This window comes from Fusarium subglutinans (assembly GCF_013396075.1).
Source record: "Fusarium subglutinans strain NRRL 66333 chromosome Unknown NRRL66333_c0000041, whole genome shotgun sequence".
NCBI lineage: Eukaryota > Fungi > Ascomycota > Sordariomycetes > Hypocreales > Nectriaceae > Fusarium > Fusarium subglutinans.
In genome coordinates, this window is record NW_023502104.1 from 158,844 (window position 1) to 184,016 (window position 25,173).

A 25,173-nucleotide genomic window follows, 5' to 3' on the forward strand; every position below is an offset into this window, starting at 1 on the left:
GCCCTAGTGTTGAATACACAGCCTTCAGGGCGAACTCATGGAAGCGAATGCATATCTAGTTCTTTCCATTGGAAGCAAAAGAAATCTCCATATAATTCACAACAGTCTTGGAAAGGAACTTCTGAAGATGCGAAGGCTCTGCAGTTCCAATTTGTTCCTGCAACGCCTTCACAACAGCCTCTGGCAGATTAAGAGCCTTGACGATCTGAGGGTAATCGGTGAATGATCCGTGAGTAGTGTCGTTGATAGAGATTTCCTTCTTGGGTCCTCGAAGCTTGGGCCAGAACTTCGTCCAAGTAATATCCTCCTTGGCGTGGTTAGGGCGACCGATGAGGAAGAATGGCTTATCAAGGCCTTTGCTGAGAGCTGGTTCGAAGATTTGGCCGTCCAAGTCCATACCGCCGTGGATTCGGTTGTCTGATAGCATTGCTATAGCTGCACTAGCGCCGCCGATGGAGTGACCAAGGGCAACGACCTTCTTGTTGTCCATTGAGCCTGGAAGACCCTTGAAGACTTTCTTTTGGAAAGAAGGACTCAGAACTTCTGAGATGGTAAAGGACATATCCTTTGCCTTGACCTATGAAGAGTTAGTCAATTCATTATGAGATATGAGACGATAGAGTTATACACACCGAGGCCAGCTGCAAATTAGATTTCTTATCATCGGGGATGTTTCCCCCATAGATGATCTGTCCATCAGGAAATTCAACAACAGGAGGATCGTAGGGAGAATCAATAAGAACCACGATATTCCCATAACTAGCGAGTGAACTAGCCATGAGGTTGTAAAGCAACCTAGAGTAACCAGCACCAGGCGAAAAGAAAGCTACGGGGAATGACTTCTGCTCGCTTGCACATCCTTTCTGAGGAACAGGGGTTTTGCAGACCTGGAGCTCAAGAGCTGAAAAGGTATCGTTCGATAGACCCAGCTGCGCTACCTGCTGTCCATATGCTTTGGCAGCAGCGGGCGGCATGTATGGAATCACCTTGTTTGAGCAAGATGCCGAGTCGACGGGCCAGAAGATTGAAACTAGGACTTGTCGATGACCTTTCTTGGGATCATACGGGTCGATGCGGCTTTTGTCGGTCATGCCTTGGATGCGAAGGGCAGTGCCGTAGGGGCCGCTTGGCTTGGGAAGAAGGATGGCATTTCCGGCCCCGACGAGGGAGAGAAAGAGAAGAGAGAACTGCATAGTGAGGTTTTAAAGTAAATTACTTAGTTGTAGTGAACGAAAGAAGATATTGTGAGTTTGGATGGTCGATGAGGTTGTTGAGAGATATGTCAATAAGGGGATGGAGAGCTATCTTATAATCAGATGAAAAGATAATCATCATGAAGTAGCATTGAAGATTTCTTACTAGATACCAAAGCTCGCAGGATTCATTACATTATCGGTAAAGCTCAAACCCAAACCCGTGGGATCTTCCATAATCATTCCAGAAACACAGCCTCTACCATACTCAAAGCAGTTAAGTTCAAGCGAAGTGAACATTTCCTGTCCATTTGCCAAGAACCGTTTTTAATCGCTGACGAAAGTTGAGATTCAGCTCCCCGCCAAGCCAACACCATGATTGGCTCAGAATAATAGCGTCGCTCAATTATTTCCAAAAAGGGTATGGGGACATGCCAAGCTCATCTCGCTCAATCGATACCATTTTGAGTATAAACCCAAGCAAGCTCCCCCCAGTCGAGTCACCATCTTTCACATCAGACGCGACAAGGAATATTGTCAAGATGCCGGTTGGACCATTTGATAGACGCAAGAAACGATCGCGGTGCCTTGCATGTGCTGCAAGCCATCTCAAGGCAAGTACCGAGATAATTCGTCATCGTACATGGCTGATCCTTGTGATGCAGTGTTCTGGAAGTGTTCCCTGCAGTAATTGTGTAAGAAGGAGGGTTGACTGTGCTTTTGAGAAGCAGAAGCCTAAGCAGATCTGGATCAATCAAGATGAATCGGGCAAAAAGACCGTGGCTCGGATCTCAGCTTCCACTTGCAAAAGCCAGCCTCCTCGATTGGTTACCGTCTCCACGGGTGATCAGATGTACTATCTTTCTCACTATTTCGACACATTTTTGAGGAGGAACAACTGCAATCCGAAAACAGTTATTTCCACAGATGTCATTAGCTTGGTGAAAGACCAAGAATCGGGGACGTTTCTTCACGATGCTGTTCTTTCGTTGGGGGCGATGCAGGCGGTCAAGTTGAACGCATCAGAAGGCGTTGATCCGGGCAAGACTTACAGCTTGGCTGCACATTACTACTCAAAGTCTGTTTTGGGCTTGAGAAACGCCCTTGAGAAGTTTGACCAAGAACCCAGTGCCCGGCATCGCATCTTGTGGACTACCCACCTGCTTGGTCTGTTTGAGGTGAGTAATTCTTGAGGGTACTGCGTTGGAGCTAAGCTAACATGTTGAAGCTCATGACTGATGAAACCGGCGAAGGATGGATACAGCACTTGGTCCACGGTACTTCCAAAGCACTTGTCGCTGCAGGTCCGACATCATGCAAATCAGGCCATGGACAACGCTTTTTCACCGAAATACGAATCTTTGAAGTCTGTCGGGCCATAATATTCAACGAGCCGACATTTCTTGCGACAGCAGATTGGAGGTGTCTCACGCGCGAGATGAGGGTCAAAGATCAAGACAATAGTGACTCGTTGGATGAACTTTTGGACATCATCGTCTCATGCTCGACTCTTCGTGTTCGGTATGTACTTCGTTCTTCCATGCGACATTGCTTTTAACGATTCATCTTAGGGCGATAAACCTTATCTACCACTCGGACACAGATGCCGTTGATCTCGACGAAGCTTTTGATGTTGCTCAAGAAGGATTTCGCCTAAGACAAGCTCTCATCGACTGGGAAGCGAAGGATCAGCCTCCAAAACAACAGACTGCCGAGAATGCAAGTGGAAACTTCGCATACTTGACCAAAACATTCTTCGCTGCTACAAGCATCTACCTCTCCGGAGTCTTCGACTACGAAATTCCATATTGGCAGGACAAGGGTATCGTGGCACCCAACTTGAGCGAAGAAGAGATACAAATGCATGTCGTCAACATATTGACGCATACGAATACTGTTCTGTATAATTCTTCCATCTCTCCGTTATTGGTACTTTTTCCACTGCGAGTTGCGGGTGCACGGTCCTGGCAGGGTTGGCAGCAGGATTGTATCATGCAGAATCTAATGGTGGTTGAGAGGACGTTTCCTGTTGCAGCAGCTTTTAGGGCTGACTTGATGGGTGTATGGGCTCGGATGAGTCCGCCGGCATACTCAGATTCTCCTCTATCTACTTGATAGGACCCTCAAGGTTAATTATAGTATGATAGAATGTATCTCCACCATTGTTACACTTTTGTGGAAATATGCCTCAGACGATCTTCTGCCTGGAACAAGTCTTTTCGTGTACTGGGATTGTGATCTTGGCAGCTGACAATCGTCCTACATGACTAACTTGAACTCACCAGGATTAGGCATCAATCCTCCCATTGTAACTCGCGCATCATGTGATATAACGCAGCGGCAGGCAACACAATCGAATCAGATGAGGCCTTCCATCATGCGACAGGCACGCAAACACAGCCACAGACGTATCCCAAATTGTTTGGTGCATCAAGAGTTGCACTGCATCTGCAAGATCTCAAGATCAAGGCCCTACAACAGGCCTGCCCAAATATTGAGAGTTGAACAACCCAACCATATTCTCTACAGAATAGCATGATATAATTGTACATCGATCCCTAGTCCATCTTCCTTGGTCCCCGTCACGGCCCGCTCAGAAAGGGTCTCTGATCATTCCCCGGTCTAGGGTGGATCAGCAGACACGTCACACTGCTCACCCCGTCCCTCGTTACAGAACCAATTAATTCGATGCCCCGGATTTCTACAGGGCCTGTGACATGCATGCCATGGCGTCATGCCGGTCCCTGGGGCCTGTTTTATCTGTCGCTAGCTTATCTGGATCTTCTTAAGAAGAGGCCGGTACCTGAGCGATATTTGTAAAAGTGCGAGTGAGATTTGGGACATTTGTTGTGAGTAAAATGCCAAAGAAAGCTCCTTCGTTGAGGTCATCTACAAGACCGAAACCTCAGCCTGCACCAGCGCCTGCGCCGAAAAGACCGCCTCTTAGAACACCCAGCGCGTCTTATTCGAGACCCCCGCCAAGTCATCCGCCACCAACGATTAAAAATGAGGGACCGTTAAGACCTCCACCTGGAGTAGGCGCTGCACAAAGATCAAGATCTTATGAAGCTGAAAGTCGGCGACCGCGATATCCACCTTCATCAAGCCCGAGACAATCCTACTATGAGCGACCAAGGCGAAGAGACTCGGGCTTCAGGTCTGTGTCGCCTCAAGCGAGACCACCTCCACCTGCGCCTGTACAACGGGCGCTTAGACGGCGCATGACTAGAGATTCGGACTGGATGTCGGAGGATGAGAGTAGGCCTACATCTCGTCGTCGATCTCCGACTCCAGAACGACGTCAAAAGCCTCGACCTCATGGACCTGAAACACCGCCGTTCCCGCACTCCCCAAAGCCGGCGGTCGCACGTCCGCCAATGAGGTCTTACCCGACGGACAGCTCACGACCTGATCCAAGGAGACGTCCATCTTATGAGCAACCGCCTTCACCAAGACGTCCACCCGGGGCGGGAAAGAGATCGCCCCCGTCAGCGTATAGACCAGCGCCTCATTTGGCTGCAGACATGCTGAGAGGGCGACCTCGATCAAGAGAAAACTCGCCGCTTCGTTCTCACGAAACCCATGACTCGGCGACAGGCAGGAGACCCAGCTATCCCGGTGCTGGAAACTCACAGCCCTCCTCTCGAAGACACTCTGTCAAGTCTCCAGAGCACAAGGAGGCCAAGCCTGCTGAGAAGCCCACTGAGAATGAGCCTAAAAAGAAGGGCTTTGACTTCATGAAGCATTTTCCTCAAGCCGTAGCTGCCTACGCTGGTATCGAAGCACTAGGCAAGCATGCCGACACGGCCAAAGAATGGACAGATTGGTTCATGAAGCTCCAAAAGACACCCGAGGAGATCCATGAGCTATCCTCGAAGGCGACAACAGCAAGGGACACGATCACTCAGATCCAGAACACACTTGAAGCACGACCTGACATCATCGAGGGATATGATGCGAAGCCCATGCGTAGGCAGATCGATGAAGCGATCAGGAACGCGACAACCGCACTGGACGAAATGACGAAGCTGCTACAAGAGATTAGCAGTGATGGGCTTGAGGGGACTATGTTTGGTGGCCTTGAAGAGTTTTATAACTCTTATAAGTATAAGGATGAGTGGGAGGAGAAGATCAAGCTGGCTGATGGTGAGCTGGAGAAGCAATTGGCGGCTCTCAGCAAGTTAATGGTCAACATTTACTCGTAGGTCATGTCTCAACTTACTTGCACCACAGCTTTTCTGACATTGATTCCAGGCGCGCTCTGATGAAACCTGTTCCTCCTGGCTTCGACAACCCAGTACCACCCCCGGCTCCAGGGCAGTCTTCAGATTCTCCTGATGCAAGACGGTCAAGTACAGCACAGCCTAGCTCAAAGTCAAGGGCGGGCTCAATTGACTTGGACCCTCCTCCCGTGGGTCGATACCGGAAGTCGGTTGATGAAGACGCTGTGAGGTCTGCGCCCTCTGATGTGTCAACTGAGCCCAAGGTTGAGACCGCAAAGGATGTAACGCCAGAGGACAAGCCAACGCAACCCGAGAAAGATGCCGGTGAACCCCAGGCTCAGCTGAATACCGATGAGGCTCCAAGTTCTCCTAAGGGTGTGAAGCTCAAGGTTGACGATGACCTAGCCGATCTTCCAACACCATCGCCCAAGACTAGACATGCAGAACCAACAGAGGTACCATTGAAGAAGGAAGAACCCACAGGCATCAAACCCGCGCAGCCGACGCCAGTGGAAGCTAAACCTTCAAGGCTACCAGCACCTGTAGAAGACCCTGAAGAAATCCTCCTCGATGCAGCATGGAACGGCGATATCCAAGCCTGCAACTCCGCACTTAGTCACGCCTCTCCCTCAACCCGCGACCAAAACGGCTTCACACCGCTCCATCTCGCCGCCGAGCGCGACCACCTCGCCATAGCAATGCTCCTCCTCGACTCCTCCGCCGATCCCAACGCTCGCGCCAACGGGGGCCGCACACCACTCCATCTCGCAGCACGCTACGCATCAGCCGCACTCGTAGAACTACTGGCTGATGACGCTCACGCTGATCCTAACGCTCGTACAACTGATGGACGGACGCCGTTGCACTATGCTGCTAGTGTGGCGGAGGATGGGGATGATGAGAAGAGAGAGGTTATTAGGGTGTTGAGGGATTGGAAGGCGGATCCGACGATTAAGGATAATAAGGGGAGGACGGCGAGGGATGTGGCGCAGAAGAGGGACTTTTGGGATGTTTCGGCGGCGTTGAGGAGGGCGGAGAAGAGGTGGGAGGAGGAGCATCATCAGAACTGGTTTCAGAAACATGGACTCAAGCGATGATACATAGAGTGACCTATTTCTTGATCAGAACGGCGCTTGACAGTACTCAATTACCCCCGACCATTTAACTCATCCGTTGTCGCGATACAGCTTCTAGTCAGAGGGGAATGATTGAGGACACAATTAACATTCAAGATCATATTCTTCCTTGGTTAAGCCTAGAATTAAACAAACTGATGAACTCCTTGAGCAATTGATACACTCCTATCCCACACATTAAACGTTAGTCGAGGACGTAGAATAAGCACAGCTGTCAGCATCATCCTCCATCCCCATCTCAACCCTCCAGTCCTCAGGTGCACACCAAACATCCAATGCATCCTCATTCACCACAACCTCATCTAAGCCAGCCCAGGCCTCTAGGTCCAAGATATCTCCCACATCATAAGAAGAAGAAGACACCGAGATCAATTGCTTCACCTTGGAGGTGATTTCCTCAAGGTAATCCATGTTCTGCTCCAAATGCCATGAGTAGTCCTGTCCGACGGTTGCATACCCCTTCCTCAAGAATTGAAGCTGATCCAAGTAGAAGGCGACAGTTTCATCTTGTGATCCTGGAGAAGTCAAATCGTCCTCCCATGTCGCAGCATCCTTGAGCATGAGGAATCTAACATCGATAGCCGAGGTGCGGTGTCCTAGACTCTCGTGCATGGATGCTAGAAGTCTCATACAGCTCATTGCCATAGGATGGTTCGCGCCATATACATCCTTGAGGTTATAGCTGATATCCTCGAGGAGAGTGAATGCCGTGTTGTGCTCTCCACAGGCGAAATGAACCTCTGCCAGTCGCTTGCCAATGGCGATCGTGGTGGTGGGCTCAAGGTTGAAGTCGTAGTGGTCGCGTGAGTTCCATAGAAGTTCGAGGATGCGCTGTACAGCGATTAGTATAATACTACAGAATTGAGGATTGTTACTGACCTTGAGAGTTGTGTAGTCGTTCTGCTTGCCGGCGATGCTGAGAATGCATGTAAGGTGGCTAACACTCAAGACACTCAAATCGATGTCAGAAGTGAAGCTCATGGCCAATACTCCCAACTGTGTCGCCAGCTCTTCGATCAGACCACTGAGAGAAACATCGACTTCGATCTCAGACACCTTGTAGAGCAAGGTACTCAATTTCAGAAGTATCAGCGCAGAGGAGCTATCGTCGCTATCGGCTCCACCTTCACTGTACTCGAACACCCACTGGGACAGGTAGAAGCATGCCTTGTGAGAGCCTGCATCACCAAGTTGCTGGATAAGCCCAAAGGCATCCTCCAACAGTGATGCGGAAATGTCATGTTCGGAAGATGAAGCAAGAATGGCTTGGAAAAGGTGATATGTTGAGCTACCCTTGCCCTCTGGTCGATCCAGCATGCGGCAGAACAACTTCCATAACTCGTCTTGAATGACACTTGCCTCGGAGCGCAGACTGTAAGCTTCGAGATGCTGTATCAGTCGCGAGCCGGTTGTTAGGAGACTACCAAGCTGATCATTTTGCTGACCAGCTCGAAGCCACGCCTCATAAAGCGCCGTCTCAGCAACGACTCGCGTCAAGATGTCACCAAAGAGGCTTTCCGTCTTCTTCCTGGAGAGTTCTTCCATGGCATACACAAGAACCAGGCATCTTCTGTCATAAGTAACAGAACGCTTGTGCTTGTTCTCGAGGTACGCTTGTCCGCAGAGGCCTTGGGGTTGTTGCAATCGCGCAATTTCAGAGCGAATGGTCTGCAAGAAGGCCAGGTTTCCATGGCTAACGCCAAGAAGCTTGTACATGGTGCTAAAGTGCTCAGCAAGGTGGAACAGCTTCCTGGGATTCGTCTCCTTCTTCAGTACTCCTAGAATGACCTCTTCCAAGGTCAATGTGGCTTGCTTCTTGTTCTCAACAGTGAGGTTCACTACCCAGAAGTCGATGATCTTCCTTAGGCTGGAGATGCTGCGTTCATGACCGTAGCCGTGCTTCTTTGCGCATTGTCTCCAAGACTTGATGAGGATGATCTCTGCTCTGTCGTGGAGAAGAGGTTTGCTTGACATAAGGAGACTCAATCGCTCCTCAATGATGCGTAGAATCTCGATAAATGCATCATCCGAGCCCGACAGACCTAGGCAGATCTCGTTCAGCTCATCGTAGATATCAACAGCCTCACGAAGAGTCGTGTCATCCATCTCAAGAAGCTTGGTCAGTTCAAGCGACGCCTTGAGGTACCAAATATCTTGCCGTCCGAGATCCGACAACATAATGGTCCTCAGCTTACGAGCCAGGCGTACAGCGATTGAGACGCTGCCAACAGAGAGTAGTGTTTGAGAGTAGCCAATGTATATCTCGAATCCACGAGCAGCGTCCATTGAGACATGGTGCCTTAGGTCAGCATAGTACGACCAGAGACGCTCATAGCGACGCAGAAGAACCGTGTAGCTCTCTCGCTTGCCCTTGCCTCTCTGGCTCTTGCACAGAGCAAGAAGGCCTTCTATGAGGACAATGATTGAAGCGACGTCATCTTCATCGGGCTCCTCATCGAAACAATCACAAATGTCGTCGTCATCTTCAATAATAGTGCCGAGATGGAGGCTTAGACGGACAATTGCGGCAGCCACGTGAAGTGTGAATGAGTGAGAGTGACCCAAGTGGGTTCTGCAATCGCCTACTATAGACTTCCAGAACTCCAGAGCCTCAAGATGCAGGCCGGCGTCTTCAAGAGCCCCAGAAAGGATAAGGGCAATGTCCTGGCTTGAAGACTGCCAGAGAAGCACGCTCGACTTGCAGCACTTGACGATGGACTGGATCAAGATATCTCCTTGAGCGACTTGCTCAGTCAACTTGTACATCTGAGCCATTATGATGGCAATCTCAATACGCTCGCGAGTAAAAGTCTTTGGTAGATGCAGCTTTCCTCCGTCGATAAGGACTTGTGGCCAGAGGACCTCAAGACTCTTGCGACAGATGCTAATTGCTGCTTTCCACTCTTTGCGGGAGCGATGAAGATGAGCAAGATCTCTGCATAAAAAGACCGTGTCTGATCCAATATCTCCATGGCCGTGGGTACTATGAAGAATGCTGTCGAGGATGTTGAGCCACAAGAAATCCTCGATGGGGTTCTTGACACCCTTGTAGCAGACTATAAGGGCAGAATAAACCTGCAGCATTTCGTCGAAGTGATCATGAGAGGGCAGTTGGTGGATCTCATAGAGAACTCGAAGAATACTCAGTGCCTCCTGGTTCTTCTCGAGTCGGAGAAGAAGCTGTGCGATTTCTCGAAGGTTGACCAGGGTGGTCACTTCGCACCGACGGTCGGTCGTCACGAACCTAGAGACAGAAGTCCAGAATGTCACCAGCGTAGTGCTGGCTTCCTTCTCCAGAGACAAGTCACGCAACTTTGTCGCCAACTGAAGAGTGACGGAGGTAAAAGCGACCAAAATGGCACCGTGGTTATTGTTCTCCTTGTTCAGCTGACCTTGGAGTAGACTCCATAACTGCTGGAGAGCCCCCTTTGAAGCGCTCGACATACCGCGGTCCTGATAGTGCCGAACAATGCGAGTGATGGCAGAGAGGGCAGCATCCGTCCACGTCTCCAAAGTAGGCGCAGCATCGAAGACATCTTGGCACAGTTGCTGAGCGGCAGCCATATCATCAGCGTGCTCAAGCGCATCAATCAGCACGTGGAACAGATCAAGAGTCTTGCTGGCAAAGAGGCCTCTGGTTCTGCAGCAAGCAACATACATATCGTGCAGAATCTCTGCAGCCTCAGCGAAGCGCATCTCCGCCTTGTATAGCTCCGCGAGCCTCTGCGCGACGGCAAGTGTTTGATCATGACTCTCTCCAAGCTCAGCCCTCAGAACACGCCAGAGGTACTTGTAGACCTTGGAGCTCTTGGAAGACAGTGTCGTGTGTGGCTTGACCAGGGACATGATGTACTTGGCACCAGCAGTAGCTTGGGGGCTGGGGTCTTCAAAGGTGAGGATGGTTGCTTCGAAGGCTTCCACTAACCTCTCGATGCTGATGGTGTGACGAAGATCCGAATGGGCAAGATTGATCAGTGTTTGGATCACTGACTTGGCATTTGCACCAAAAGCGGCCTTTCGCAGGGAGAGAATCATAGTCAGTTGCTTGTTTGTCGTGATGCTGTCGCCTTCAGATCGGAGGAAGTGCCATTCGGCGAGGGCCATCAAGACTGAGTCAGACATTTTTGAGGATATGTCGGTGGGGAGATGTCGCGAGAGCTTCTCAGAAGAAGAGAGGGACTTCTCGTAGTGCTCATACCAGTTTCTGGCGGCATATGCCATGAGCGGATCAAAGTCTTTGTACGAGGCTGCAGTGGCCCATTGAGTCTGCGAAACATTCTGGAAGACAATATCGACCTTGTCTTGCTGAAGATGCTTCTTCGCATGCTCAAGACAGTCAATCGCAACCCGTCGATGAGCCAAGTTCAGCGACAAAGCAATCTTGCCATGTATAGCAAGATGATGCATTTTTGCCTGAACAACAGAATCGACAAACTGAATGCGACCGCTGCGAATGGCGATGATGCTGGCAAGAGGAGAGTTGGAGCTTACGGACCGGCCGGAACGGATTCTTCTGAGCCAGTTGCTCATAGTGACAGAGCCGTATCGCTCCATCTCATCGACCTGGATAGCTCGCTTTCCGACAAGAAGCCAAGAGAGAAGAGACTGCATATCGGGATTGGAGTAGTCGATCTTGAGCAGCATGCTGTCGAGAATGCCTTGCACAGTCTTGGGTGTCTTGCAGATGATGTCTGTCATACGGCCAAGGTCATGCTCAGCTTCCAGCAGGCGAAGGATGAGCTTGGCCTCGAGCAGCGACGTCCATTGTCGTTCTGCGATATGCTTCTGAAGTTCTCTCTTCATCTCAGCCGAAAGGAATGAGAGTATAGCAGAGGTTGAGAGCGCCATCTGCATGAAAGAGCGGGCATTTCTGCGAATATCCATGCGAGACAGAGTGTAGATCTGAGTGCCAGAGATAGACCTCGCTGAATCGGCATCAGCCAATGCAAGACACCGGATATTCTCGCACTTAGATGTAAGTGCTTGGAGCTTAGCAAGAAACTTGGAAGAACTATCAGTTCCGTGGCTGTCAATGGTGTTGATTACAATGGCAACGTTGCCACTGGCCTTGGAGCAGCGGTCACCGAGAAGTTCCCACAGCAGGTCCTCTGTCTTCTCCGCTGACTCAGTTTCACTGCGCTTCCTCACAGTGTTGATAGCATCCAGCAAGCCAGTGTCGCCGATAGACTGGTCAAGAAGCTGGAAAAGCAATGCTTTGAGTAGACGAACGGACGAAGAGCCCTGGGTCGCAGAGGTAACCGACGCGCGAAGCAGCTTTGAATCCAGAGACAGAGACAATTGCAAACGCTCAATGATGTTGGAGACGAGTTCTTGTTCTCCGTAGCCAGCGTCTCCAGCGACAAGCAATAGCCTGGATGGGGTCTTGAAGAACTGAACAACCACTGGCTCAACGCAGTCGAAGACAAAGGAGTGTCCATGTTTGCTTCCGTGGTGGCCTCGAGAGAAGCCATGGCTGCAATGACCATGGCCACTGCCATTCAGCCAGTCTTGTACGGGCCCATGGCAGGTCCCAAGCGAGCCGTCGGAAATGCTCTTGAGCGACAGTATCCAGAGTTCCTCGCACGCTGAATGCGCAGCCAGGGACAACGAAGCCAGGTCAGCCTCAAAATATTGTTCGATCTGAAGGATAAGCGACGACGAGGTACGGGAACCGGCTACAAAAGCGTTAGCATACTGAGATGAATGAGGGTAGCGATAAGGACTCACCTTTGTTGATCTCATCTAGAATGTCAATGAAGCCCAAGCAAATCTGCTGCAACGACTGGAGCACCTTGGACAAGCAGCTATACAGCTTATCCGACGATACGCCCTCAGGCACCGAAGCTCTCACATGCTGGATTGTAACACTGGCTCGGTGGAAAACAGCAAGTAAGTTATCCAGCGCCGTGCTAGCACTAGTGAGCTTTCCCTGCATAGAAAGAGCAAGCTCGCAGCTGGAGTAGAACATGGAGGCGACGCTTTCGGCATCAGATCCATGATTCTTCATAAGCTCGACGAAATCAGCGATGCGCTCGGCTGAAGACTGGACTTGCTTTAGACGTCTGTCGACAAGACTCCATTGATGAGGCACGAGTCTCATGCGAGTCTTGTCGATGAGATCAAAGACATGATGAATTGTAACGCGCTCTCGTGTAGCAGGAAGTGTGCATGCCATACGCAGCTCTCGGAGAGAACTATAAGCTCTAACCATGCGATCCTCTGTAGAAAGCGCTTTGTTGGATTGACTGCTCACAGCGCGTCGTCCGATGAAACTGCCCGAAGTAGTTGTAGTTTCACTAGACATCGTGCGTCTTGTAGAGAGAGGCTGCGAGTCATTGCGACTGTTGCGCTTTGGCAAGCTGATGTGAACTCTTCGGATCGTGGTGCTATCCGCATCGTTCTTGACAAAGCTGTTATCAGAGCCATGAGAACCATGGCTCACGTCTCTGTTCTGTTGTCCGGAGATGGATCTGCGACCTTGGGGACGCAATGGTGCTGTCTTTAGTCTTCTGTCTAGGACGGTGTCGATGGTGAGGTCTGCTTCTGAAGTGTCGACCTCGTCGTCAAAGACGAGATGTGAATCTTGGATTGGTTGGACATGTTCTTCGCTGTGTTCAGAGCCTTCTGAGGGTGACTCTGGACCAAGCTCTGTGATGTCTACCAAGGGCTCTGCAGCCTTTGGGAGTTGCGACGCAACCTCTTCTGCTTCTATCATAAGAGTTAGCATCAACTGACGTGACCAGAGTCAATTAGAGGTGAGTTGTGGTTACTTACGAGGAGATTGCAGCATTGCGACGACTCTGACACGGTCTCAAGCTCAGTCAAACTCGAGCTCTTGGTGATATCTCAACTTCGCAAAAGTGATGGGAGAATTATTGAAAGAAAATAGCGAGAAGTGAATGAATCAACTGGGAAACGGAGAGTGAGCATGCGCAATGCCGCAAGGGAGCCAGTCACTTGCATCGCTTTATCGAAACAGGCATCGGAGTCAATTCCTCGTAACGCAGCCACTCTATTCATGCTTATTTTTCGATAGTTCCATTTCAGCTGCGTCTTGTTCTGTCTAGACTGGTCTGGGTGTGGAGGGGGGGCTAGCAATCGGGTGTAAGTCGCACATGTACTGTGCTTGGTATCGCACACGGAGTACGAGACACGCGGCATCCGTAGCGCTCCCTTCGGCGTTACAGGGGGTGTATCCCCTGAAGTTCGCGTGCTGCGTAGCCTAACTTAGTCCACTCCGCTAGGCTATTGCACTAATGCAGTCCAAGGGTCTTTTCAGCACATGTCGGGGACGCCTCTCAATTAACCCCGCCATCAAAGCAACGCTCCGATTGAAGGCTGGAATCAATAATTTCAGCTCTCAACATGAAAGAGACACAGGAAAGACAACATTCCGCACAAGGCCTCGATCTAGAAGTCACAGTCACAGTCACATTCGGGGCTCGCCGAGGTATGGGTAGTTTCCATATGCCCTCGTAGTCACGATCGGAGTGAAGTTCTAGACGAGGTTCGTTGAAACAATCTCTCCGTAACCGCCACGGGTTCCGCACTCTGAACCCGAACGCAAACACTCGTTTGGCACTATGGCAGTTAAGTTCACCTGTGCAAAGTACTTCTTGCTGAAGACTCTGGACAGAGTGTTCCGCGGCTTGAAAGTCTGTAGTGTATCGACAAGAATCGGCCGTCTTACATGGTGAGACAGAAAGACTTAAGAGAAATAATGAATAAATAAATGGATGAATCTAAAACCGGATTTACTAGCTAGTATTGAATGCTTAAGACCACTACTGAAGCAGGTTTTGAACCGCATTGTTCAAATCTTGTGCGTCCAATGCACCCTCTTGGTCTCCAGCCGTAGCTTGTCTAAGCTTCTCCTTCACCTCGTCCTTGTTCGTCTCTTCTTGATCCCCATTCATACCAGTAGACTCAAGAAGCGCTTCAACAACAACCTTATTCACATCCCAGCAATCCCAATGCCAGCACAGATTCTCCAAAGATCTATCAAGAAGGGATAGAAACAACAAAGTAGTCTCGCGATTCATAGGGCAAAAGCTCAGGTTAACAGAGACGTGCTGTAGAGCGTAGTGTTAGCATTCAGGGTTGCAATCTCAATACTTTCATTTAAGTAGTTTCTGGCTTACAGGTATACTGTTCATAGCGTTGTAGTACTCGTAACCAAGGTCGGGTGCTAACCAGGTGAGCTCGCCTCCAGCCACCCATGTCTCCAGTGGCCCTGCGAGTTCCGTATAATTGATCTTTGTTTTGACCATCACATTTTCGTCTACTTTGACGTTCCCGTTGGAGGCATTTCCGTAGAAGGCGAGACGTTTAACAAAAGCTTCATATCTGCGATGTTGTCAGCCCTTGGCACCATCAGTCACAAAGACCCCATATAGCTGCTTGCCTCATCATAACGGTGTTAGTGGCAGGCGTGCCGAGGACGAGATTATTAGCGACCTGGGAAGAACTCGCAACCCCATTTATGTAACCCCCGTAACTAAAAGCCGATCTATGGAGCCACTACTGTTATCAGTATTGTGTACAAGGACCCAGAATGGACAATGCTTACCTCTGCGACCCTTCGTTTCTTCGCGATGGCACCGGTAGCATAAAATGCTGGATATGCATCCGACATGGCCTGTCAGAGTTAGAATAACTGGAACCAGATGTGAAGGGAGCCTCAAGAGACTGCTACATACCATATTCGCAGAATATCCAGGTTCAGCCACACATCTGTCCTGCGTTGGGGATCTCTTTTGGTTCTTTACGCCATTTATGTAAGTATTGTTGACAACAGTTGTTGTTTCCTTTGTCTTCCCACATTTATTCAGACGATTTTGAAGTTTCTGAGCATTTTCCAGTAGAGGGTTACCATATCCATCCTCCCAGAATGGCTTCTTATGAGTGTCGAGACAGAGGAACTCCCGTACTGGTAAGTTCACAACGATTTGGTAAAGGTTTCCTGGATGACCATAAAGGTACCTCCATCCAGCTTCGTCGAAGCGCGGCGCAAAAGTACCCTGATGAATGCCAAGTGCGCCCAACTCATCCTCGAAAACGACATTAACGAGGAAGAGGGGAGGTTTGAACTTGAGGCGAGGTGCATTCACAGCACGTTGGACCCCATTGAGAACCTCTGATCTCACAGTGATGCGGTGATCACCGTTCTGATAGTTCAATGGGCCGTGCCGGCGATCGTGGAAATATTTCTCTCCCACGATGATCTTGAACCCGTCCTGGAACACATGGCGCCAATCATTTGGAATGACGGCATCCCAGTAGCGACCAAAGAAGTCTTTTGCTGCTAACTTGTCGCCCTGTGACTTGCGCAATAGTTCTGCAAAATAAGTCAGTCTAACGTTAGTGCCAGGTTCCAGGCGAACATGCGACTTACCTGCCCAGACTCTAAACACGGCAAAATGATCATACTTGTCATTGGCAGGATAGACGTTGTTGGTGAAAAGGCGGTTGCGGAGCCTATTCTCACTCTCAGTACATTCGTTGCCTTCAGCAGTCCAGCAGCGAAACCTGAGTCCCCATTTGCCTTGTCGCTGTAATTCTTTACAGTCTTCAAGTGCTTCCTCCTTTTTGTCTTTGTCCTTCGCTATTGTTAAGGCGTGAAGAGCCTCTGCCCGCTCGTTGTACATTGCACAATCATCAATATAGTCGGTTGCTTCACCTTTCATACGCTCATGGATTTCCTCCAGTCGAATGAAGCAGTCACCTACTACCGGTTCTCCAGGTTTATTCTCTGCCAGGTACACAAAACGGTGCCGGTCATCGTCTAATGGTTTATCGTTGTCCCAGCCCTTATACAAAAGCAGCTTGTATGGCACGAAGTCGTTCTCGGGGCCGTTCTAGATACTATTAGCCAAGCAATCCCAGTATATGTGAAGTTGGGCGGTGACGGAGTTTTTACTTTAGCCGCCGGGGATCCCTCCATTTCCATGATTCTGTCAGTTCCACGAAATCTTTGATAACCGAGGACCTTCTCAGCCTCGAGCCGCCAAGGAGCACACGGTAAGAACTCGTAGCTTTCCCCAGTCGGCATGAAGCCTGCATATTTGTCAGCCCGTGTCTATTTGGTCATGAGGACGATGCTTCGTACAGTCGTATGTGAGAGTTTCACCATCTGCTAAGGTTTTAAATTGGAATTTCTGCTGTTGATAGGCCGTCGGCTTATTATTCAAGGGATAACCTATTCATCAAACCATCAGTCCGAGTATCTCGATCGTTTTGGTTGATTGGACTTACAACCGTTCGATTTCCAGCCACTTTTATTCACAGTCTTTCTGGTTTTCACTGGGCTTTTTTCCCAATAAGAGCCGCCCTCCTTTTTCTTCAATTTCTTTATTGCCTTATCTCCTAGGAGCCCCCTCACGATCTCATCTTCATCCCCAGAGTCCATCTTGTTCGAGTTGTCCGGTTCGGGGAGGTAGTCGAAAGGACTTTCTGTGCCCAGGACAGCCACTGTCCACGATAATGCAAATTAAAGAGACTGGTATAAGGGTTGCAAAATGATGTTGCGAAACTTCCGATATCCAGTTGCGCATATAAGTTGCAGTGATGACCTTCGAGGTTTCGGGTGTTCAAGAAGTCAAAGTCTCGACATTTGGCAGGATAGCAACAGAGCTCTACGAAAGAACTCCAGTAGGTAAGACCCTTAGGAGTAGAAAGTCTTGCAGGGGAGGGAACACTTACAGGGTATAGGTCCGAGAATCGATAGTTTGCAAAGTTGCAGCTCGAGGGTCGCCACACGCCCGGGGTGTAGAGAGAGGAGTGTCCGACCAGGGTGCAGGAAACCGGGCTTGCTGAAACAGACGCACTATCTCATCGTATGTAAACTATGTAGGTCTAGACCGGAGAGTATTGATCACAAGTCTAGAGATAGCGACTACGGCCTTCCGGCAACGAATCGCTTTGTCTGGACCACGCGGCAGGTTTGCTCCGACTCAGGCAGCCCAAGGCTGATTTCTCAGCGGTCTGCTCTCCTGCCGAGCTATGAACCGAGCCCAGGGTTCTGTTCCCTACGTCTGCCTTTCTTTGGCTTTGCTACTCATCAGTACGTGGTTTAGGTAGCTCATCAGTGCAGTCGGAGCCGGCTATAGGCTGAAATGCATGGTGAATGACCCAAATGTTTGGCGAACATTTTCGAATGCATTAAAGAGAACTAGCTGGCTTAGGTACAAGAAGCATATACATATTCTTAAACAATACAAAATGAAAGCGGTCATTGTAGAGACCATAAACGGTAAAACAGAAAATAGCTTTAGTTGCAGAACACTGTTGGAGGACCGATGTAAAAGCGCTGGGGGTCGTTCAAGATGACATCGGGTACATTATCACCAATGCCCTTGTAGGCTTTCTGCACCTTGCGGCTCTCCTCGTCTTCACCACCGTGGGCCAGGCTGATGAAGCTATCCAAAATGCCTTGACGGTATGGTTTGGTCAAGGGAGGTTTGGTAGCAGCAGCCAGCTTTGCCGCTCCGGTCTCTGTCAGTAGGATTGGGTCCATAGGAGGCTTCTCCCTCTTTGCCTCGGGTTCCAAACCCATGGCACCCTTGACGCGAGACCACTTGACGCTGTCTCTAGCGTTTGCATGATCTAGATAACGAACTCGCTTCTCCAATTTCTTGGGCTCCCATTTCGAAGCTGGGTAGGTCTCTGGCATGGATTTGAACACGGGGATGGACTGCTCAGGAGCGGCGGGTGGTGGCGGCACCAGAGTCGCACCAACTAGATGAGAGACTGTCGGGGGCATCCTATCAGGCCTCATGTAGTCTGCTGTGTTCTCAGAGTAGGGACCCCAATAGTTGGCTGGCAATTTATCTTCAACCTTGGCTACTTCGCGGAAGGGAACGATCTTGTCCCCCTCCTTATTCTGGACTCTGACGCTCAGCGTCGACTTGATCTTCGAAGAGTCGCCTGTGTCCTTCTTCATCTGCATAGGTCTGCTGATAATGGAGTTGCCGGTGTATTGCGAAGCACCACGACCCTCGATTCCAATGGAGTTGGTCGGTACCGCACTTCGAACAGAAAAGATGAAGTTGTCGCTGCGGACGTGCCAACACTCCTTCTCGGCAGTCACCTTGTTAGGCGGGGCTTTATTGACAGTGTCACTCTTCTTCTTATCATCGCCAAGAAGACCAGACACAGCTGTGAATGTATGAGGGTTAAGAATCGCATTATCTTCCTTTCTCCGAGTGTCACCTGCTTCCTGTAGCACAAGATCCATAAGCTCACGTAGGCTGATCGCTTTCTTGCCCTCAGATGTTCCAGAACCAAAGCTGACGGTGAAGCTAACGACGGACAGATCAAAGTGTACTCTGCCGTGGATTGGTGGTCCTTCAAGGTGTAGAGAAGCTCCCACATTAACAGAGATCTTCTTTCTGAAGCACCAGACTCTAAGCTCATAATACACGCCCGCAGACACAGCCATATCGGCCACATAGTACAGCGGCTTGAGGTTGACCAGGAAGTCGGCATGGGCATCAAAGTGTGCACCAAGAGGACCAGCGGAGAAGACAGCTTGAAGCATTCCTCCCGCCATGATGGCTCCTGGTGTAATAGCTGCGTATGCATTGCCAGTGACCCTGAGGTTTGAGCTGAGCGTCCACGAGATGCCTAATCGCTGTGGACGAGGGTAATGCGCTGGAACTTGGTACATAGGATGATAGCCGCCGAAACTGACCACCCAGTCACCTGAGTGTGGGTTATTCTTGCCGAACCAACTTCTGATTGCAAAGCCACCCGATGGTCTGCAATCCTTATTGAGAATGAAAGAGGTGGGATTGATGAGACCGTCAACCGAGAGCTCGCCATTGACAAGGTCGAGCTTTCCAACCACAGAGAGATCAATGAGAACAAGAGCCTTATCGGGGCTCGCACGTCGAGGAAGGGTAGCGGTTGCACGAGCAATCAAGCCAATGTCAGTTTGATTGGGTCCGAGAGCCACTGTTGCAACAGCACGCATGTCGATAGCCTCACAAGCTCGGATGACAAGACCGAGTGCCAACCAAATGGAGCCCATACTAGGCGTCACGAAAGCATCAGGGCCTGTCAGGTTCTGTATAGCCTGGTTCATATTGAAGCCTCCTTCTTTTTCGAATCCCTGGATGAGTGGGAATTTGGACAGTTGCTCCACGTTAGGTAGCCGGAGACGAGAGTTGTAGCCAAAACCAGCCATGAGACCACGAACCTCAGCCCAGCCCATCGTGAAAATTAGTCCCTCCATCATGGCATAAATGAAGAAGGAATCATATTCTGGTGTACCAGCTGCTGTGTTGGCTGGGACTTGCTCATACGAGCCAAGTGCTGCGATAGAAAATGTGCTCAATGAGATAGCAACACCTCCAAAGTACGCTTTAGTGCCGGGCTTGTGGTGTAGAGCACCTGCGATTTGGATCGGCATACGTGTGAATGACATGTCAAAACCCTCTACCTCGACGTCAATAGGGACATGGAGAATATCGTGTAATCCGCGGATCTCGTCGGATTTGAGCCTGACGACAAGGTTGAGACCCTGGATACCAGCACTAATTGGCCCAATGAGAACACTAGCATCAAGATGAATACGCAAGACGCCGTCCTCGTAGGACAACGAGATACCCGAGAGAGTGAGAGGCCCCTTCTTCTTCGCAAGCGCGGCTGTTGTCGCGGGTCCACCGCCACCAGGTACAACTGCTTCTGTGGATGGCTTCTTCTCTTGGACAGGAGCAGGGGTTGCCTTGGAGCCGGGAGCGACTGCACCTGCTGGACTCTTCTTCTCCTCTTTCTTGTCCTGGCCAAAGACATGGTCAAGGAAGACGCCCTGGCTACCGACAAGGCGGAAGTGGAAACCTTCAGATAACTCTTTGTCTTCAGATCTCATCTTGAATGGCTGCTCCTGGAACATCTTTGCACTTCCGTTAAGGGTACTAATATCCTCGGGTGTGAACATGGTGCTGACCCAGAGGAACTCGAGCGCATCAAACGGTATGTCCAGATTTCCGAGGATGGGCAGCTTCGATATGGAAGGTAGAGGGCCCAGTGACACACGTATCAGTCTCTTAGTAGGCGAGGACTTATCTGCCTTGCCAGTAATAGGAACCAACTGTGCAAATTGGACGTGGAGCATGCCAAACTTGAGCTCTGCGCCGAGAACGAGATGTGACTTTGCGCCATTGAGACGAGTCACTACAATGTCAAACTTGTCTTTTCCAGGCTCAGATGCCTTGAAAGTCGTTCCTGTCACAAAACCCGGAAGGATGTCTAGGACTTCCTGGCCCAGAAGCTTTTGCACAGCTTCGCCGAGTGTGAACTGCTTCGACGCCTTACCAGCAGGCGTGTTTTCTTTATGTAATTCGGCAGTTAGACTCCAATTACTGGCATCTGTACGCGAGAATTTTGTCTCCAGTAGAATACTGGCGATCTTGAGGTCCGCTTCAAAGATGATCCGAGCTGGCTGTCCCTTACCGGCCGTGATTTCAAGAGCAATGCGCTGTAGCTCAATCCTCTCCAAGATCGACATCGCATGTGTTTTCTCTTCGCCTGCAGCGAATAAAGAGTGAAGAGCTGTCATGGGAATGCTTGATGCATTCGCAGAGAACGCGACTTGGCTCTCTTGTGACGAATACATTATCATGGCCTCCAGCGATGGCGGGGGATCGCCTTCCTTGAAGGGCACAAGGGAGATGGACCCATCAAGCATGATGTTGAACTCTTTTGAAGCGTAGGTGTAGTCGACTGAGAAGCCCAGCATAGTATGAGCGATCTGTAGAGACGGTATCTTCGAAGGATCAGAGACGACAGAAGTCTCGGTTGGCTTTCCAATCAAAGCTTCAAGACGACCACTGATGCTCAGACTCTTGTTAGAAACGTAGAGATCAGCTTCGGTAATCTCAGTGGGAATACCAAATGGCAAGTTCTGTACGAGGCTACTGTCGAGGTAACGTAGCGACATGAACGGCTCCGACGGATCAAGATAGGAGAACTGATCCCACCGCTCGTAGTCGAGATAGTACTGCAATGGCGGGTCACCCCTTCCTAGTACATTGCCAACACCACTAAATTCACATTCGCCTGAGAACTCTCCAGTACCTTTAGTCCAGATGAAGTCCAAAGTGAAGACTGAATGCTTATCCTTGGGAACAAGCACTTCCATAGAAGCTTCCAGCTCCAGGCGCATGCCGGCAAGACTTACACCGCCCTTCCCGTCGTTCAGAAGAGTGACTGTCGCCTTTCTCCAGTATATATGAGAAGTGCTCGTATTCTGAGCCTTGGAGCCATGACCAGTATTAAGAAGGACTTTCTCCAAGTCGTCAATGGCAGCGCCTACTTCGCTGCAGCTCTTTCTGACCCAAGCCTTGAGAGCTTCCCACTGAAGCGCTTTCGAGTAGCAGACGAAGAACACATTGATGTGATCTTCTCCTATGGTCACGTACATACCCATAGCGCGCTTCTCGCCCTTGATGTCTGGCTCTGCAGCGATGGTGAGCTCGCCGATAGTGGAGGCGTCTCCCCAAGGACCAGAGGATAGTGACACAGTCCTCTTGGCAATGACAGATAGCGGGGGAATGTGATCATTCCAGCCAGCGAGGTATTTGTTCAGTAAACCTGCTAGTTTCCCGCCCAGATTGAGAGAAGCCTCAAGTCGGAAACAACATTTAGATCCTGAACCGGGAATATACCACATCGCGTTGCGAGCTGGCGTACCAGCCAAAGCACCGAATGTGATTGCGGTCTCTTTAAGCAACATCTTAAGCCAAGGCTTGGGGCTGATATGAGCCACTGCACAAAGATCTGCAAGATCCTTGAAGCCACCGTTGGCAGAGCCTGTCTCCAACCCGAGTAGGAGATGGCCGGGGTAGCGATCAATGCCAGTAAGCGTGGTAATCTTGGTATCTTTTGAACCGTGAGAGAAGCCCGCTTCAAACTCGTCGTTGAGCACTTTGGCATCGGTAGAGAACACGAGCGGAGCGCTTGTATCTTTGGATACCTTGACCTTGAGCCCGGTCATTTCGAGAGATTTGCCATCTGAGCCAAGTTTCAAGTTGACATCAGCACTCTGAAGGTAAGATGCATTCTCATCAAGTTTCCAGGCTGCGCTAAAGTCGCGTCTCAGAGGATCACTCAGCGACAGCGGGAACTCGCTTATGTTTTTCTTGATTTCTTCCAGGGAAGTCTCAAAGACTATGGGTCCTGACGAGGTCAGAAACGCTTGTGTGCCGGTGTCTGGGGTTGAGAAGACGATGTGGTCAGACGGGACAGTACCAGCGCTGATACCCGGCGTTGCACTGCGAATTTGAGTTGTCTGGCCCGTTGCTGCGAGCATGTATTGGTCTTTGAGGGGTATGAGTTGTTGCGGAGGAGAAGGGAAGCCTGGGGCGGTTGTAGCTGGGTTTGTAATGGGCGTCACGGCTGGCCCAGCGGGAGCTGACGTTGGTGGCAGGACCTTTGGCTGACTCGATACTGGAGGAGACACAGGTAGAGTTGCTACATCTCCAGGACGGTTAGGTTGCTGAACAGCTGGAACACCTGGGACAGAGACTGGTGGTGGGATGTTTTGTCCACTCGATGCTGGAGGAGCCGCAGGTAAAGTTGCAGAACCTCCAGTGTGGGCAGGTTGCTGAAGACCCGGTCCTGACTGGATAGGAACATCAGGCTTGACGGCAGGAACGGCAGGTCCAGCAATTGTTCCTGGAGCCACAGGGCCAGCAGGAGGATTTGCCAATCTTGGATCAACTGCCGTGACTGGAGGCGATCCTCCGCTTGGTGCCTGCACGCTTCCTGATATTGGAGCTGTGGTGGGCAAGCTCGTAGATGGACTACCAGAACCAGTCCTTACAGGCTTGTCACCTCCAGTCTGTCCGGGAAGGACAGGTCTATCGCCAGCAGGAGGCGATGCTGATCCGCCGGCTGTCTGTGTACCCGACGATGCATAGCGAGAACCCCCAGAAGGAGCTCGGGGTCGCTTGTCACCATCGCCAACCCTTCCTATCACTGGCCGACCATGGCCGAGTGATCGTCTACCTGGTTTGGCACGACGCGGAACGTCATCACGCGGTTCATCATCTTCCAGCCATTTCTTGACTTGACGATGCCTGTGGCGCTCACGATGATTGTGCCCAGAATGATCATCAAAATCGGCATCTAATGAAGCATGGTCCTGTTTGCGCTTGACTGTAGAGCGTGTCCAGTCCCTTTCGCCAAAGAAACGCCCAGGAGTGCTCACGACTCTGATACCACCAGCAGCTTCTGCGTGTGTATTCTCATCAGAGTCTGAGCTCTTTGAAGTTATAGACTGGCCATCTCAATTAATTTATGCTCGCGACACTGGAATGAAATCACTTACACGAGTTTTGAGCGTTACTAGCCTGCCAGGCTTGTGAAGCAAGCTGCCTCGCCCAACTAAGGTGGAAGCAATAAGCTCATCAGCACCGAACACAAATGTCTTGTCTACCAGAGTTTCCTGCTGGTCTGGAAGCGACGGTGGCCATTTGTCGCTGGCCGATCGTCTTCCATGAACGGGGTGGGCCATTGTATCTTGGCCAAAGCTGCGATGCTCGAGATGAGCATTCGTCTGCTATGAACAAAGATTGCGATTTGAAAAAGACTGTATTCAGTGCCAAGGTCTGTCACTTGGGGAGCTGGATGAGATGAACGGCCAGATACTCAATCGCACTCAGGCCGAGGAGAGTACATGCCGATCAAAGCTGGACAACCCCGGACTGCAAGCTATTTCGGATACAGCCTTCAGCCACGGCCTAGAACACTGGCGTCGCCCCTTGTCTATCCCTGCTCGTGTAAGTCACTTGAGCGGCATCAGGGTTTCAATTGCTCAGATGCAAGAGGGCCAATACTCCCCAATCGGCATATGCAGCTTTCTTCCAGCCATCACATTGTTACTCGAGACATGCAGCAACTAGTTCTAATCGCAAGACCGGAGTTTCCGCTGTTCGATAAGTCAATGCGTGAATCAATAGTCTCCAGGAGCGGGCGCTTGCGTATAGCATCAGCCGTTGGTTCGTGCGTAGAGTCGAGGCGTTCTCGCGATGTGGGCGTCGATACGGCCCTCAAGGAGCTACGTGATAGGTGGCGTAAGCGAACGTCGGCTCTTCTTTCGTCTTAGATAAAACGAAACTATCGAAAAGAGCATCCTCCACGTGGAGGAGAAGACCATTTTGGGATGGCAAGACGAGAGCTGAGCTTTAGCTGCATGCAGGGTCTCGAACCATTTCCCCGGGGCGTGCAAGACAAGCTTTTAGGGGTTTGGCGTCCAGGCCATTGACTTTACAAGGGTGCATGGCCCTAGGCTGTTTGTGTAAGTGCCCTGTGAGAATTTTCGGAACGAGAGCTGCGGCTGATGTTGGCTAGGATCTACCCTAAGGCTGCCTCTCGTGAATAGATTGGAGTTTCTATGCTGAATGAACGGCCGCCCAGGTTGGTAGAGACGCTGAAGTCTATTGAGAAATCTTCAAGATAGAGCCCTCTCTAGATTTTCTTTCTTTTACTCGGTAATGAATAAGTACTTCGGGGTGGATATTTGAAGATAGGATATTTGGATATCGAGCCCGATGAGTATGGTACACTTCGTGAAGAAAACCGACTTTCGAGTGAGATAATTCCAGTAAAAGTCGAGAA

General features: G+C 50.4%; 5 protein-coding genes across 5 annotated transcripts; 2 read left to right on the forward strand and 3 right to left on the reverse strand.

Moving 5' to 3' along the window:
* Positions 1–55: 55 nt before the first annotated feature.
* Positions 56–1,193, reverse strand: FSUBG_4529 (PAF acetylhydrolase family; the record flags this gene model as incomplete). The annotated part of the gene is made up of 2 exons (XM_036682528.1): positions 56–577; positions 633–1,193. 2 exons carry the CDS (start codon positions 1,191–1,193, stop codon positions 56–58), a joined length of 1,083 nt encoding a protein of 360 aa, XP_036539944.1.
* A 998-nt stretch (positions 1,194–2,191) lies between these two features.
* Positions 2,192–3,308, forward strand: FSUBG_4530 (uncharacterized protein; the record flags this gene model as incomplete). Its single annotated transcript, XM_036682530.1, has 3 exons — positions 2,192–2,371; positions 2,422–2,714; positions 2,765–3,308. 3 exons carry the CDS (start codon positions 2,192–2,194, stop codon positions 3,306–3,308), a joined length of 1,017 nt encoding a protein of 338 aa, XP_036539945.1.
* A 743-nt stretch (positions 3,309–4,051) lies between these two features.
* On the forward strand, positions 4,052–6,513 carry FSUBG_4531 (uncharacterized protein; the record flags this gene model as incomplete). Its single annotated transcript, XM_036682531.1, has 2 exons — positions 4,052–5,394; positions 5,448–6,513. The coding sequence occupies 2 exons, from the start codon at positions 4,052–4,054 to the stop codon at positions 6,511–6,513; spliced, it is 2,409 nt and encodes an 802-aa protein (XP_036539946.1).
* A 216-nt stretch (positions 6,514–6,729) lies between these two features.
* FSUBG_4532 (uncharacterized protein) lies at positions 6,730–13,342 on the reverse strand (the record flags this gene model as incomplete). Its single annotated transcript, XM_036682532.1, has 4 exons — positions 6,730–7,383; positions 7,432–12,227; positions 12,280–13,260; positions 13,327–13,342. The coding sequence occupies 4 exons, from the start codon at positions 13,340–13,342 to the stop codon at positions 6,730–6,732; spliced, it is 6,447 nt and encodes a 2,148-aa protein (XP_036539947.1).
* Positions 13,343–14,336: 994 nt separating this feature from the next.
* FSUBG_4533 (uncharacterized protein) lies at positions 14,337–24,070 on the reverse strand (the record flags this gene model as incomplete). The annotated part of the gene is made up of 11 exons (XM_036682533.1): positions 14,337–14,624; positions 14,694–14,898; positions 15,102–15,190; positions 15,252–15,889; positions 15,947–16,409; positions 16,472–16,608; positions 16,661–16,684; positions 16,807–17,022; positions 17,254–17,377; positions 17,837–23,833; positions 23,885–24,070. The coding sequence occupies 11 exons, from the start codon at positions 24,068–24,070 to the stop codon at positions 14,337–14,339; spliced, it is 8,367 nt and encodes a 2,788-aa protein (XP_036539948.1).
* Between the last annotated feature and the right edge of the window lie 1,103 nt (positions 24,071–25,173).